This window comes from Ranitomeya variabilis, chromosome 1 (genome assembly GCF_051348905.1).
Source record: "Ranitomeya variabilis isolate aRanVar5 chromosome 1, aRanVar5.hap1, whole genome shotgun sequence".
NCBI classification, from domain to species: Eukaryota; Metazoa; Chordata; class Amphibia; order Anura; family Dendrobatidae; genus Ranitomeya; species Ranitomeya variabilis.
This window is the reverse complement of record NC_135232.1, coordinates 610,915,586-610,932,197: the sequence shown is the minus strand read 5'-3', so window position 1 is coordinate 610,932,197 and position 16,612 is coordinate 610,915,586. Positions and strand designations below refer to the sequence as shown.

Here is a 16,612-nt window from a genome sequence, read left to right as displayed (position 1 = left end):
TGAGAATATAGTGTCTGACAGGGGTACTCAGTTTGTGTCTAGATTTTGGCGGGCGTTCTGTGCCAGGATGGGCATCGACTTGTCTTTTTCGTCTGCATTCCATCCTCAGACTAATGGCCAGACTGAGCGTACTAATCAGACCTTGGAGACTTACTTGAGGTGTTTTGTGTCCGCTGATCAGGACGATTGGCTTGATTTTTTGCCATTGGCAGAGTTTGCCCTTAACAATCGGGCCAGTTCTGCCACTTTGGTTTCTCCATTTTTTTGTAATTCAGGGTTTCACCCTCGCTTTTCGTCCGGTCAATTGGAGTCTTCGGATTGTCCTGGAGTAGATGCTGTGGTTGATAGAATGCATCAGATTTGGGGACAGGTTGTGGACAATCTGAAGTTGTCCCAGGAGAAGACTCAACAGTTCACTAATCGTCATCGGCGTGTCGGTCCTCGTCTTTGTGTTGGGGACCTGGTTTGGTTGTCTTCTCGATTTGTTCCTATGAAGGTCTCGTCTCCTAAGTTTAAGCCTCGGTTTATCGGCCCTTATAGGATTCTGGAGGTTCTCAATCTTTTACTATTCATAATGTTTTTCATCGGTCATTGTTGTGGAGGTATGAGGTGCCGGTTGTTCCGTCTGCTGATCCTCCTGCTCCTGTGCTGGTTGAGGGTGAGTTGGAGTATGTGGTGGAAAAGATCTTGGACTCCCGTGTTTCCAGACGGAAACTTCAGTATCTGGTTAAGTGGAAAGGCTATGGTCAGGAGGATAATTCTTGGGTGACAGCATCTGATGTTCATGCTCCTGATTTGGTTCGTGCATTTCATAGTGCTCATCCAGATCGCCCTGGTGGTTCTGGTGAGGGTTCGGTGCCCCCTCCTTAAGGGGGGGGGTACTGTTGTGAATTCTGTTTGTGGGCTCCCCCGGTGGTGTTTTATGGTAGTGCCACTTATTTGCCTTCTTCTATCCTTGATCACCTGTTGACACCCATTAGGGGAGTTTCCTATTTAAGGCTGCTTGGCTGCTGGTCTGATGCCGGCCAACAATGTATCAGTAGCATTCTGTTGCATTCTCCTGCCTCAAGATCCTGTTCAGCTAAGTTGAATTTTGTTTCTAGTTTATGCTATTTTTGTCCAGCTATTTGCAATGTGACTCTCTGTAGCTGGAAGCTCTCGTGGACTGTAATTGCCACTCCAGTGGCATGAGTTGTCACTGGAGTTTTAAAGTAATTTCAGGATGGTGTTTTTGAGTAGTGTTTTGAAGTTGACCGTGAAGTAACTCTTTCCTGTACTTCTGCTATCTAGTAAGCGGACCTCACTGTGCTAAATCTGCTGTTCATCCTACGTATGTCTTTTCCTCTTGACTCACCGTCAATATCTGTGGGGGGCTGCTATCTCCTTTTGGGGTCCATCTCTGGAGGTAAGGCAGGCCTGTATATTCCTCTGATAGGGGTAGTTAGATCTCCGGCTGGCGCGTGGTGTCTAGGGCATCGTAGGAAACACTCCCCGGCTACTTCCAGTGTCGTGTCAGGTTCAGGTCACGGTCACTTTAGTTCCCATCACCCGAGAGCTAGTCCGTTGTTATTTTGATTTCCCTGCCATTGGGAAAATCATAACACTACCGCCCCCCAGAACTAGCCATCTCCACCTTTCTCGACCACTTCACCACATGGCTACTTCATTTCCTCTCTGTTGATATCCCCACTATCATCATGGGTGATTTCAACATCCCGATTTACACTTCCACCTCAGCTGCCTCTAAACTTTTATCACTGACTGCCTCCTTTGGCCTCACTCAATGGTCCTCTGAGGCCACTCACAAAGATGGCCACACGCTGGACCTCATCTTCACCCGCCTCTGCTCCCTTACTAATCTCACTAACACACCCCTCCCCCTGTCTGACCACAACCTACTGACATTCTCTTCCCTCTCCTCTCCTAGTGTGCAACACCCACTCCACAAACTCCCTCGCAGAAATCTCAAACATCTCAACTTACAATCACTCTCTGAGTCCCTTCTCCCTCTAGCCTCCCTTCATGACACCGATGCTGCTGCTGCTTTTTATAACACCACAATAACAGCAACACTCAATTCGGCCGCCCCGCTTATGCATAGCAAAACTCGTACAATCAACAGGCAGCCTTGGCTGACCAGCCTGACTAAAGAACTGAGACGGGCTTCCAGGATCGCTGAGCGGAGATGGAAGCAATCCCGCTCTGCTGACCACTTCACTGCATACAAGCAGTCCCTCGCCAGCTTCAAGTCTGCGCTCACTGCCGCAAAACAAACTTACTTCTCATCTCTCATATCCTCCCTGTCTCACAACCCTAAACAGCTTTTCAACACTTTCAATTCTCTACTCCGTCCCCCTGCACCCCCTCCCTCCCCTCTCATTTCTGCTGAAGACTTTGCCTCTTTCTTTAAACAGAAGATCGATACGATCAGAAAAAGCTTTGGCCCACAGCGCCCACTGCCCCTCTTAGCTGCTCACCCCTGCTCCTCCAAAACCAGCTTCTCCACCATGACAGAAGATCAGCTCTCCACCCTCCTGTCAAGATCACAGCTCACCCCCTGCACGCTCGACCCGCTCCCGTCCCACCTCATCCCTAACCTTTCCACGGTCTTCATCCCAACCCTAACGCACCTCTTCAACCTCTCAATCACAACAGGTGTCTTCCCCTCATCCTTCAAGCATGCCAAGATCACACCCATCCTCAAAAAGCCCTCCCTCGACCCATCCTCTGTGTCTAGCTATCGCCCGATATCTCTTCTTCCTTATGCCTCCAAATTGCTGGAGCAACACGTCCATCTTGAACTGTCCTCCCACCTCTCCTCCTGCTCCCTCTTTGATCAGTTACAATCTGGCTTCCGTTCCCATCACTCAACTGAAACTGCCCTAACTAAAGTCACCAATGATCTACTAACTGCCAGGAGCAAGCGTCACTACTCTGTTCTTCTTCTCCTGGACCTGTCTTCTGCCTTTGACACTGTGGACCACTCCCTTCTGCTACAAATCCTCTCATCTCTTGGCATCACAGACTTGGCCCTTTCCTGGATCTCGTCATATCTGACAGATCGGACATTCAGTGTCTCCCTCCCCCACACCACCTCCTCACCTCGCCCCTTGTCAGTCGGTGTTCCTCAAGGCTCTGTTCTAGGACCCCTACTCTTCTCCATCTACACCTTCAGTCTGGGACAGCTCATAGAATCCCACGGTATGCAGTACCATCTCTATGCTGACGACACGCAGATCTACCTATCCGGACCTGACCTCACCTCCTTACTTACAAAAATCCCGCACTGTCTGTCTGCTATTTCAGCCTTCTTTTCTGCTCGCTTTCTACAACTGAACATGGACAAAACAGAATTCATCATCTTTCCCCCATCTCACTCTACCCCTCCACCAGACCTATCCATCAATGTCAATGGCTGCTCACTTTCCCCAGTCCCACACGCCCGGTGCCTCGGGGTGATCCTCGACTCTGCCCTCTCTTTCAAGCCACATATCCAAGCCCTTGCCTCCTGCCGCCTCAAACTCAAAAACATTTCCCAGTTCCGCGCATTCCTTGATCGCGACACCGCAAAAACACTAGTGCATGCCCTTATCATCTCCCGCCTCGACTACTGCAACCTCCTACTCTCTGGACTCCCCTCTAACACTCTGGCACCACTCCAATCCATCCTACACTCTGCTGCCCGACTAATCTACCTGTCTCCCCACTATTCCCCAGCCTCTTCCCTATGCCAAGCCCTTCACTGGCTTCCTATCGCCCAGAGACTCCAGTTCAAAACCCTCACAATGACCTACAAAGCAATCCACAACCTATCTCCTCCATACATCTGTGACATGATCTCCCGGTACCTACCAACACGCAACCTCCGATCCTCTCAAGACCTCCTTCTCTACTCCCCTCTCATCTCCTCTTCCCACAACCGCATCCAAGACTTCTCCCGTGCTTCCCCCATACTCTGGAACTCTCTACCCCAGCACATCAGACTCTCGCCTACCATAGAAACTTTCAAAAAGAACCTGAAGACTCACCTCTTCCGACAAGCCTACAGCCTGCAGTGATCCTGAACCTACTGAACCGCTGCAGAACCAGCTCTACCCTCTCCTAGTGTATTATATCACCCATCCCCTGCAGACTGTGAGCCCTCGCGGGCAGGGTCCTCCCTCCTTATGTACCTGTGTGCCCTGTTTTTGCTCATGTTTAATGTATTTGTCTATATATGCCCCGTATTTCACATGTAAAGCGCCATGGAATAAATGGCGCTATAAAAATGTATTACAATAATAATAATAATTAGAGTTTAAGCAAGTGAGGACCTACTGTGTTACTGTGCGCATAGGAAGGCTATTGCATTCCACCTGGATAAGGAGACTCTGGATTTGCCTTCAGATTGGCCGGACTCTGCCTACCCCGTGATCCGGCGCCCAGGACTGTGGACACTGAAGCCTTCAGTAAAAGGTAAAGAGACTGCAACCTTGTGTCCTCGTTATTCACCGGGCCTTACACCATCACCATCTACACTACATAATTTTTGAGGAATGAAAAATTATTTTTTATTTTCACGGCTCTTTGTCGTAAACTTCTATGAAGCACTTGGGGGTTCTAAGTGCTCACTACACATCTAGATAAGTTCCTTGGGGGGTCTAGTTTCCAAAATGGGGTCACTTGTGGGGGTTTCTACTGTTTAGGCACATCAGGGGCTCTGCAAATGGAATGTGACGCCCGCAGACCACTCCATCAAAGTCTGCATTTCAAAACGTCACTACTTCCCTTCCGAGCCCCGACTTGTGCCCAAACAGTGGTTTACCCCCACATATGGGGTATCAGTGTACTCAGGACAAACTGGGCAACAACTATTGGGGTCTAATTTCTCCTGTTACCCTTGTGAAAATAAAAAATTGCTTGCTAAAACATCATTTTTGAGGAAAGAAAAATGATTTTTTATTTTCACGGCTCTGCGTTGTAAACTTCTGTGAAGCACTTGGGGGTTCAAAGTGCTCACCACACATCTAGATATGTTCCTTGGGGGGTCTAGTTTCCAAAATGGGGTCACTTGTGGGGGGTTTCTACTGTTTAGGCACATCAGGGGCTCTGCAAACGTAACATGATGCCCGCAGACCATTCCATCAAAGTCTGCATTCCAAAACGTCACTACTTCCCTTCCGAGCCCCGGCATGTGCCCAAACAGTGGTTTACCCCCACATATGGGGTATCAGCGTACTCAGGAGAAACTGGACAACAACTCTTGGGGTCAAATTTCTCCTGTTACCCTTGGGAAAATAAAAAATTACTCAGGAGAAATTGCCCAACAAATTTTAGGATCCATTTTATCCTGTTGCCCATGTGAAAATGAAAACATTGAGGCTAAAATAAATTTTATGTGAAAAAAAGTACTTTTTCATTTTTACGGATCAATTTGTGAACCACCTGAGGGTTTAAAGTGCTCACTATGCTTCTAGATAAGTTCCTTGGGGGGTCTAGTTTCCAAAATGGGGTCACTTGTGGGGGAGCTCCAATGTTTAGGCACACAGGGGCTTTCCAAATGCGACATGGTGTCCGCTAACGATGGAGATAATTTTTCATTCAAAAAGTCAAATGGCGCTCCTTCCCTTCCGAGCCTTACCATGTGCCCAAACAGTGGTTTACCCCACATGTGAGGTATTGGTGTACTCAGGAGAAATTGCCCAACATATTTTAAGATCCATTTTATCCTGTTGCCCATGTGAAAATGAAAAAATTGAGGCTAAAATAATTTTTTTGTGGAAAAAAAAGTACTTTTTCATTTTTACGGATCAATTTGTGAAGCACCTGGGGGTTTAAAGTGCTAACTATGCTTCTAGATAAGTTCCTTGGGGGGTCTAGTTTCCAAAATGGGGTCACTTGTGGGGGAGCTCCAATGTTTAGGCACACGGGGGCTCTCCAAACGCGACCGGTGTCCGCTAAAGATTGGAGCCAATTTTTCATTCAAAAAGTCAAATGGCGCTCCTTCCCTTCCGAGCCCTGCCGTGCGCCCAAACAGTGGTTTACCCCCACATATGAGGTATCAGAGTACTCAGGACAAATTGGACAACAACTTTCGTGGTCCAGTTTCTCCTTTTATTCTTGGGAAAATAAAAAAATTGTTGCTAAAAGATCATTTTTCTGACTAAAAAGTTAAATGTTCATTTTTTCCTTCCATGTTGCTTCTGCTGCTGTGAAACACCTGAACGGTTAATAAACTTCTTGAATGTTGTTTTGAGCACCTTGAGCGGTGGAGTTTTTAGAATGGTGTCACTTTTGGGTATTTTCAGCCATATAGAACCCTCAAACTGACTTCAAATGTGAGGTGGTCCCTAAAAAAAATGGTTTTGCAAATTTTGTTGTAAAAATGAGAAATCACTGGTCAAATTTTAACCCTTACAACTTCCTAGCAAAAAAAAATTTTGTTTCCAAAATTGTGCTGATGTAAAGTAGACATGTGGGAAATGTTATTTATTAACTATTTTGTGTCACATAACTCTCTGGTTTAACAGAATAAAAATTCAAAATGTGAAAATTGCAAAAATTTCAAAATTTTCGCCAAATTTCTATTTTTTTCACAAATAAACTCAGAAATTATCGACCTAAATTTACCACTAACATGAAGCCCAATATGTCACAAAAAAACAATCTCAGAACCGCTAGGATCCGTTGAAGCATTCCTGAGTTATTACCTCATAAAGGGACACTGGTCAGAATTGCAAAAAACGGCCAGGTCATTAAGGTCAAAATAGGCTGGGTCATGAAGGGGTTAAAGGGATAATCATTCAAAGTTTGAAAATTGATAATTTTTTAACATTTTTCTCAAATTTCTGATTTTTTTTATAAGCACAAAACATATTGCCTAAATTTACCATTATCATAAAGTGTAATGTGTCACAAAAAAAACAATATCTAAATCACTGGGATTTGTTGAAGCATTCTGGGGCAGCACGGTGGCTCAGTGGATAGCATTGCAGCGCTGGAGTCCTGGGTTCTAATCCCACCTTGGACAACATCTGCAAGGAGATGGTATGTTCTCCCCGTGTTTGCGTGGGTTTCCTCCGGGCACTCCGGTTTCCTCCCACATTCCAAAGACATACTGATAGGGAATTTATATTGTGAGCCCCATCGGGAACAGTGATGATAATGTGTGCAAAACTGTAAAGTCCTGCTGAATATGTTAGCGCTATATAAAAATAAAGATTATTATAAAAGATTAGTATTATTATTACCACATAAAGTGACACTAGTCAGATTTTTAAAATTTGGCTCCATCACTAAGGGGTTAAATTGATATGCCTTGGAGATCGCAGATGATTTATGGACAGCTCTCCAGGCTGAGTTTGATCAATGGCTGTCTCCGCTGAACCTGCATCCAGGGAAGGCTGTGTCCGATAACAATGCGAACCTGGTGGCGGCCCTACAGTGAGGCAAGCTCACACACACGTGCCTTGCATGGCTCACAGCATTTTTTCCGCCACTATCCTGGCCTGGGCAAGCTGCTCCAAAAAGCACATAAGCTGAGTGCTCATTTCCGCCGTTCACATCCCTCAGGTCATCGACTTGCATCAATACAGAGGTCTTTTTTCATGCCGGTTAACAGGTTGACATGCGATATGCTGACACGGTGGAATTCCACTCTACACATGTTGCAGCGACTTTGGCAGCAGCAATGAGCCCTGACGCAGTATGTCATGTCATATAGCCTGGGCCAACGCAGTACAGATGTGGCGCATAACACGTTTACAGAGTGGGTACAGATTAAGGACCTCTGCATCCTTCTGCACTGTTTCGAAATGGCTACTAAGATGATTAGCGCTGATGACAACATCATCAGCATCACTATTCCGGTCATCTCTTTGCTGGAGCAGACATTTAATAGCCTGTGGGAGGAGATGGTGGTCCCAGAAGAAGAGGAGCAGGAAGCAGAGGAGGATGCGGAAGGGATAACATTGTCTCCAAGTTCCAGACTGGTGTCACACAGGTGGGTGCCAAGGTAGCGTGGATTACTGCAATCGAGGGGGGCTGGTGATAACAGACAAACTATTATCGAAGGTGCAAGATCCGAGGAACAAATGGAGGAGGAAGAGGTGATGGGCGAGCAACTGTCAGATTAAAAGGATAATCCTCCCCTCTCTGTTGTTTGTGATTGGCGGGAGGGAGGCGGTCATACCCAGACACCAACACAGCATGGGCTTAGACCTCATGGTAGAGCCCGACATATGAGTGGCTTCTTGCTCCACTGCGACATGATCCCCGTATAGGTATGATTAGGAGTACTGCTGACTTTGCCACTCTGTTAGATCCACGTTATAAAACCAAATTTTGTCAGATGCCTCCCGCTGTTTCAGACTGACCTGGTTGGAGTAGTCATATTGCAACCACTAGGGGCAGCATTGGGCAGGTAGCATAGTCTGGAGTAGCCAAGGAGTCGATACACAGGAACAGAAATGTATTTTGAAGGAATAAGCAGGAATCATAGTCAAGGAAGCCAGGGGTCGTTTACCAGAAGCAGCAGTGTCATTTGAAGGAATAAGCAGGAGTCGTAGTCAAGGAAGCCAGGGGTCGTTTACCAGAAGCAGCAGTATCATTTAAAGGAATAAGCAAGAATCGTAGTCAAGAAAGCCAGAGGTCGTTTACCAGGAGCAGCAATGTCGTTTGAAGGAATAGCAGGTGGAAGGAAGCTTGACTAAAGGCAGGTAGCTCAATAATCACGTAAGGAACTGAGAGCAAGGTCAGGTTTAAATAGGGTGTGCAATCAGAATGAGCAATCAGGAACTCAGGGTGGTAACCAACAGGGAACTCAGGGAGGAGACATCAGCACCAACATAGGTTGAAGTATTTGGATAAGCACAGAACTGTCCAGCGAGCTGAATAGCTCAGAAGGAAGAGCTGCCGACTGGTGCACAGGAGCTGCTAGGTTTGATTCCTGACACCTGCCCTGAAAAGGGACCTGCGAATGCTGCAGCATCGAAACACACTTTTACACAACCTTAAGAGAGCTTTTCCCCAAGACAGAAGTGAAGCACACAGTTTGCATCGCAACTCTTTACTTCCAACCTCCGGCACGTCAACTTATCAATGCCAAAACATTAGCAACAGCAGTGGTGTAAGTGGAAGAAGCAATTTCTGTGAGTCCTTTGACACTTTTTTTTAGACCAGCTTGTGCACCAGCACAACAGAGTCCAAATCTTACACATGGTGAACGATTGGAGAGGATGGTGCAGGAGTATCTAGAGCTGAATATCAATACCATCAGGGAGGGTTTCGACCCTTTCACATTTTGGTCTTCCAAAATGGATGAGTGACCTGAGCTGGCCTCACACGCCTTGTAGGTTTTATCGTGCGCGGCAGCCAGCGTTCTCTCAGAAAGTGTCTTCAGCGCTGCTGGTGGTGTCCTGACAGAAAAGCACAGCTGGCTGTTCCCTGAAAGTGTTGACCACCTAACTTTCATCAAGATGAACAAGTCATGGATCTCCAAGGACTTTTGCACCCCAATCGCAGACTGTACAGACTAGGTGATATTGCATTTTTTAATGTGATCCATTAATGTCACATAACTGCACTATGTGATATCTTTAGTGTGGCTTCTGTGCCTGCTGTAGCTGCTGCTGCTGATGATGAAGTTAACACAAATTTGTGGAAATGTGAACAGTCATGGTTGGCCTGCATCTGCTGGGTTAGCTGTAGTGGAAGACATGTCGGTTCCAATTATACTATCTATACTGTGGTAAAATTAATGCCACTTTGGTATTGTTTGCCAATAATTTTTGGAAATGTGAACACTCATGGTTCTGTGTCCAGCTGTTGGATTGGGCGTAGTGGAAGACCTGTCGGTCCCTACTATACTATTTCTACTGTGGTGAAACTGATGCCACTTTTGTGCCACTATTCTGGTGTAATGCCCTAATGTGTAAGGCCCTTATTTTTTAAAATGTGAACACTCCTGGTTGGGTGTCCATCTGCTGGATTGTGCGTAGTGGAAGACCTGTCAGTCCCTATTATACTATTTCTACTGTGATGAAATTGATGCCGCTTTGGTGGTGTCTGCCAGTAATTTTGGAAATGTGAACACTCCTGGTTGGGTGTCCATCTGCTGGATTGGGGGTAGTGGAAGACCTGTTGATCCCTATTATACTATCTATACTGTGGTGAAATTGATGCCACTTTTGTGGTGTCTGTCAATACTTTTTGGAAATGTGAATACTCCTGGTTGTGTGTCCATCTGCTGGATTTTGTGTAGTGCACGACTCAGCCACACTGACAAACACGACTAGGACACATGAACACATACATACGACTCAGACGCATACACATACATGACTCAGGCACATGTACACATACTCGACTCAGATGCATGAACACGACTCTGACACAAGGGCACAGTGTGTCATAAAACACATCACTAAGTCATTCTACAGAGACTTCTCGGTGATCACAGCTGTTCATACAACAAAACCGTGTTCCTGTGGTGTTGAATGAAACACACAACACTCTGGAATCTCCTTGTGCTGAAAGTTGAAATGATACGACAGACCTCTGCCTGACTATGTCTCCTATCCCGGCAAAAATCTGCTTTCTAGGCAAGCAGTGGCCTGCAAACTGGACTCCGAATTAAACTCTCACTAACTACAGACACAGTCCTAGCCGTGCTATAGTGTTCAGCAGTACCCCATAGTTGCCTGTGACCTCTTTCTAAAAAATCTTACCAAATAAGAGACATTTATTACGGTAATTGGAACCATGTAAGTCATTATTCCAGACTTTACTAATATTTGTTTTTGAGTGTTTCATGTTGACCATGTGCAGTTTACTCTTTTGTCGGGATGTTTTTCTTCAGCTTGTTCTCTGAGTTACATACTTTGCTTCACAGTTATTAATTGTCTTTAGATGACCTATGTCTTCTCCCCAAAAGGATGCGGCTTTGGTATACTTGATTGTGGGAGGTCTGATGCTCAAGACATATGGTCGGCTGATCTTTGCTCACCTTTCATACAAGCATGCCGGAGGAAACCGCATCTTCTCTTTTCATATATTCCTGGGTTCAATCCTCTCATGTCGCAGGTCGTCTCAAGCCACCAGCCAGGATAACACAAAATTAGCAGATTAAATATTAAGCAGCACGGGCGCTAAGATTTCATATGGATGCCATCAGAAACTCCGTTAACAAGAGGAACGCTGGGACTTTCTCTGCTAATTCTGTGACACAAAAGGGATCGTTTGCCAGGAAGAACTGAGACAACCTATTAACCTTTGTTTGCCAAGTTAACGGTGCAAATCATAGAGACTGCAACATATATGAGATTAGAAGGAACATAACCAGTAAGAATAGAAGTACTGTACATGCTCCATCTGGTTTGAAAGATATAAAGACACCTTTAGAAAGCTGAACACCAAAATCAGAAACAATGACGGGCACTTTAGAAAGGTAAAAACTCCTTACATGAATCGCCCACCAGGGCAATGGGGATACTCGGTACCGGGTTCAGTCGCACGTAAAGGGCATGTCACGGTGGCTGCGACCTGGTCCATGGCCCTGGGCGCCCAATTAAAAGGGGAAAGGTATTTTAAGGGGATTTGTATTAAAGTTTGTGTTCGTGATACCACCTGTGGTTCTCGGTCAGTAGGGAACACGATGCTGCTTAAAGGGGTCCTCTGGGGTAATGTTGCTGCAGCATAGATGGTGACGCTTCCCACAGGTAAAGCGGGGTCCCCAGGGCTCCCGTGTGCTGGGCAGAGATGGTGAATGCCGGCAAATAAATGGAGGACACAGAGTTGTAACGTCTTTACCTGTTTTACTGATGGTAGCAGTCCACAGTCCATTGTACCAAGAACAGGTGGTGATGTGGTCCGGCCAGCCTGGAGGCAAAGGTAGATCCCTCTCCCAGGTGAGGTCCGTAAGCCTTCCTACTCGCGCTCCTATGCGAGGTCCTTGCTGTCTGTGGCTTCCGTACAAAGTCCTCTCTCTCTTGTCCTGGGACAGTTACCCGTATGGTGGGCAGTGTGAGCCTTTTTATAGGGTCTCTATCACGACCCGGGCTCTTAGTGTATTGCTGCACCTTCAAGTGTGGGTTCGGGAAAGTTACATAAAGTCCTATACCCTCTGGTTCTGCCGTGTGACCTGGAGTACTACACAGCCTCGGCCTTCCAGTGCCCGGTTCTTGCGCTTCGGCTCTGAGGGTGCCCGGTCACAGTTCCTCTCTGAGCCCCTTTCCTTCGTCTCGACCTCTTTCCTCTGATGCTTTACTACATTCAACCCCTCGGGTTCACTTCCTTTCCGGGAGCTGCAGCTCAGTCCTGGCTGCACGGCTCCGCTGTCTGCTCTCCACTCCTCTCCCTTCACTGTCTGCTCCAGACTAAACTACTGTCTTCCTTGGTCTCCCTGGACCAACTATCTTACTCCTCCTCCAGACAAAAACACTTAAAGCTGGGGGAGCTCCTGTGAATCCAGGTTCAGAGCTCCCTCTTCTGGCCTTGATTCGAAATGTTTTGTATGTAGGTGCATTACCTGGTAAAGGGAAGCCTCCTTGCCTCCAAGCATGATATTGCCCTCCCCGAAAGGAAGGCAGCATCACTGTAACAACCGGTTACCTGAGGTGTTACACTCCCCCCTGTTTACTCCAGTACTCCCGGACTTGGAAAAGAAAACCAATAGTACAGGTTAAAGATGCAACATTTTTAGACATGCAGGTCAACAGGTTAACATGTTTTTGTGGGAGGTACGGTTTCTTGAACGTTACATAACATATTTACATAAGTGCACACAGGTAAAAAGTGCAAACATTTTACAAATCAAGTGCAAACATTGTAATATTAGGAAGTCCTTGTGCACCAATAACAGCAATGATTTGCCAGAATCAGTCCTCAACCCCCAACGTTGTCCTTGGGCAGGCTACAAGGCGTGTTAAACAGTTCTGGTCTCCACCACGCCATACAGTTTTGCTTCAGGTCTGTTAAAGCAAACAAGATAAACAAGGTCCTACACACGCTGCCGGCGCGTGGTAAAACCAATAAGGGGCACCTAAAGAGGTGCCAACTATTTACAAGTGAACATTCTCAGGTAAGCACTGTCCATACCCTACTGTCCTTTAAACTGTAAGAAAACATCAACAAAACATAAATCAACAGTACAGGTCATGGTCAGGGTGTCCTCTTAAGAGATGTGACTCAACATCTCTACGGTTAACAAATAGTTCAGTTGTTCCACCATGTTCTTCAATAAATCCCCATCCTCTGTCCAATTTAAAGATGACAATAGTTCCTGATCTTAATGGTCCTCTATCCTCTGGGTTGGCTTTGCTTCACTACATTCAACCCCTCGGGTTCACTTCCTTTCCTGGAGCTGCAGCTCAGTCCCAGCTGCACGGCTCTGCAGTCTGCTCTTCACTCCTCTCCCTTCACTGTCTGCTCCAGACTAAACTACTGTCTTCCTTGGTCTCCCTGGACCAACTAACTAACTCCTCCTCCAGACAAGAACACTTAAAGCTGGGGAAACTCCCCTGAATCCGGGTTCAGAGCTCCCCCTTCTGGCCTGGATTCAAAATGTGTTGTATGTAGGTGCGTTACCTGGTAAAGGGAATCCTCCTTGCCTCCAAGCATGATATCGCCCTCCCCGAAAGGAAGGCACCATCACTGTAACAACCGGTTACCTGGGGTGTTACATACACGATCTCCTTAAATGGAATCTTGCATTAGGTTTTTGATATAGGTATTTGATATAGCACAATATAGAGCAAAATATCCTGATTTCAAAGATGTGTCGTTTATTAGGCTGTGTGCTGAAGTTTCAAAACAATTAGTGTTTTATCAGCAGCAGATTATCACTACATGACTAGGTGTCATATGCCAGACAGTCCAGCTAATCTTTTTAGCCCTACCCCACTTTTTATTGGAAGCTTACATGGCACAGTGGTATAGGCGGGGTGAAACACAGCTCAGTGTTCTACTGCTACAACTACAGCAGAGAAAACAAAACAGGGATTGTATCAAAAAAGCAGCCCAGTAAGTGACATATAATTGGAATCAGGCTCTCTTGCCCTGTATTATGCTGCTCTCAGATTATAGTACATTTACATGCTCCTAACATGACTTTTGTAGACTTTATTTAGCTTTAGGTGATGTAACAGATGTGAAACTAACTCTATGCTTTGATTAAACCCACAGGTCAGGAGAAGAGCATACAAGATCAGTCAGCAGGATGACCATCGTAGGAAATACTACTTTTCTGTCCTGCCAGTGAAAATGGATATCGGGAGGGGCGCGCAGGGTCTGCATCCACCCATCCTCCTCCTGTCACTTGTGATCCTACTTCGGGTTTTGTGCACATGTTGTCCTGCCCCTTGTGTCTGTCCTACCCATGACAATGCCACCTTGTGCAAACACAGTCTTCTGAGCCTAGTCCCGGTAGAAATCCCTCTAACTTCCCATTTCCTGGATCTTAGTTATAACCGGATCCGGTCAGTACAACACGGAGCCTTTTCCCATCTGCAGTACCTACAGGAGCTAGACCTGAGCTACAACCAGCTATCACGAATGGAGCCAGGAGCCTTCAGTGGCTTGCCAAACATCCGCATCTTACTAGTCCATCATAACCAGCTGAAGCTTCTGCCTCCCGGGGTCTTTACCGGCATGCCAGATCTGACCTGGCTGGATGTGAGAGCCAACCAACTGGTCATTCTGCTGGATCAGACGTTCCGTGGACTGAGGGAACTCCGACATCTGGAGGTCAGCGACAACCCCCTTCTCTTCATATCTCCGGGAGCTTTCTGGGGAATGCCAATGCTGCAGAGACTGGGGCTTGAGAAAATCAAACTAAGCATGGTGCCGACGCATGCTCTCACTACTCTCCCACGACTCTCAGAACTCAGATTAGGAGGCATCACCTGTACGGTGCTACACGATCTCTCATTTACAGGGATGCCACTCCTGAGAGTACTGGATATGGATCACTGGCCATCCCTAAAAATACTTGGCCCGCTGAGTCTGTCTGGACTCAACCTTTCTTCCCTCTCGCTGACCCAGGGTGTCCTAACCTCAGTACCGACAGAAGCACTGGTTTCTCAAATCCACCTTCGAAGACTGGATCTCTCTAACAACCCAATTGCCATCCTTCAAGAACGATGCTTCAGTTCTCTTACAAGTCTGGAGGAGCTTCGGCTTTCCGGGGGAAGACTGTACTCAGTACCTTCAGGTACTTTCCATGGTCTTGACCGTCTACGTCTTCTAGACCTTTCTCATAACCCACTTCAATGGGTAGCCAAAGATGCTCTCCCCCCTCCTGGAAATCTAGAAACTTTACTCCTCTCTAGTACGAACCTTTCCTGCGACTGTCGTCTTTGCTGGCTCTTGCTTCAGAAAATTAATTTAGGGGGGAACCCACCTGTCTGTGCTGCTCCTGCTTTATTACAAGGCACTATTATCCCGGACCATTCTGAGATGCTATGCCCAGAACTTTTTACCTGCCAGCCTCCTAAAATAGTGGTACAAGGCCTACGAAAGTTAAAGGTCAAAGAAGGCGACCGACTGACTGTCACCTGCCAGAGCCATGGAGTGCCAGAGCCGTCCATGCACTGGGTACTGCCACAAATGGCTGATACGGCATCTGCAGAAGCGGCTGTAACCACAGAGATACCTCTTCACACATCCCCGGCAGAAGAGGTGACTAAGTCAGTATGGAGGGCAATACACATGCCACTGATGAAGGAGCCTGTGGAGAAAGCAGAGAGCAGGATATCTGTCCTACCAGGGGGCTCCCTGCAGTTTTTCCCAGTACTAGCACAGGACAATGGCGCCTACCTCTGTCTCGCCAGTAATGTCGCAGGTAATGACTCTGCCTGGATTCACCTGGAAGTGACATCTTTGAATGACAGCACCCTCCTCCCCCCACTTTCCATGGTCCATACCCATCTGCTGGCTGTCATTACCGCTGGGGGCATCCTGCCCTTCATTAGCTCAGTAACGCTCTGTTTCATCTTCATCTTTCTATGGAGCCGAGGACGCGGGAATATCAAACACACGGCCAACATAGACTATATTCCCAGGACTTCCCGAGGACCTTCATCGCCCGAAGACAACAAATTCACAATGAAACTTATCTAGAGGGGAGATATGACGCCGTGCTATCACATCTGATATGTTTTACACCCTTCATATAAAAATTACAAGAAACTGGTCCTGAAACGCGTTGTATCTGTGGTATAGAACTGCCTCGATTGGCGTCTCAGGGTTCTTACAGGACACTCAGTGCTATTTTTGCACCAACATAAATTTCTTGGAGTCAGAAAATAATGTATATATCTGTAGAGATGAGCAATCTGTTCTTCCTTGGCACCTTTGACACTTACAAAGACCTGTGATGACATGAAGTTTCACATGTAAGCCCCAGAGGTGCCAAGGAGGCGGGCCACAGAAGTGGCTCATCTCTACCTTGATTGCCCCTATTTCTCAGCTACATAAAAAAGCGCTAATAATGTTTTATTTCCATCTTTTACAGCATAGAAATAAAGGATGTACTGACCTCTGACTCCCTCTAGTGGTGATGCCCGATAACTCAACCATGGACAAATATTTTCTAAAATCTTCCAACACAACCTACTTGGTTTTATATAATCCCTGT

General features: G+C 46.6%; 1 protein-coding gene across 1 annotated transcript in view; it reads left to right on the top strand.

Moving 5' to 3' along the window:
- Positions 1 to 16,157, top strand: part of LOC143810033 (leucine-rich repeat and immunoglobulin-like domain containing-NOGO receptor-interacting protein 4) — a 46,593-nt gene extending 30,436 nt beyond the window's left edge. The window contains exon 2 of the mRNA XM_077292956.1: positions 14,161 to 16,157. Coding sequence (XP_077149071.1) covers positions 14,161 to 16,095 — 1,935 coding nt within the window. The 3' untranslated portion in view covers positions 16,096 to 16,157. The remainder of the gene's footprint in view (positions 1 to 14,160) is intronic.
- The last annotated feature ends 455 nt before the right edge of the window (positions 16,158 to 16,612 follow it).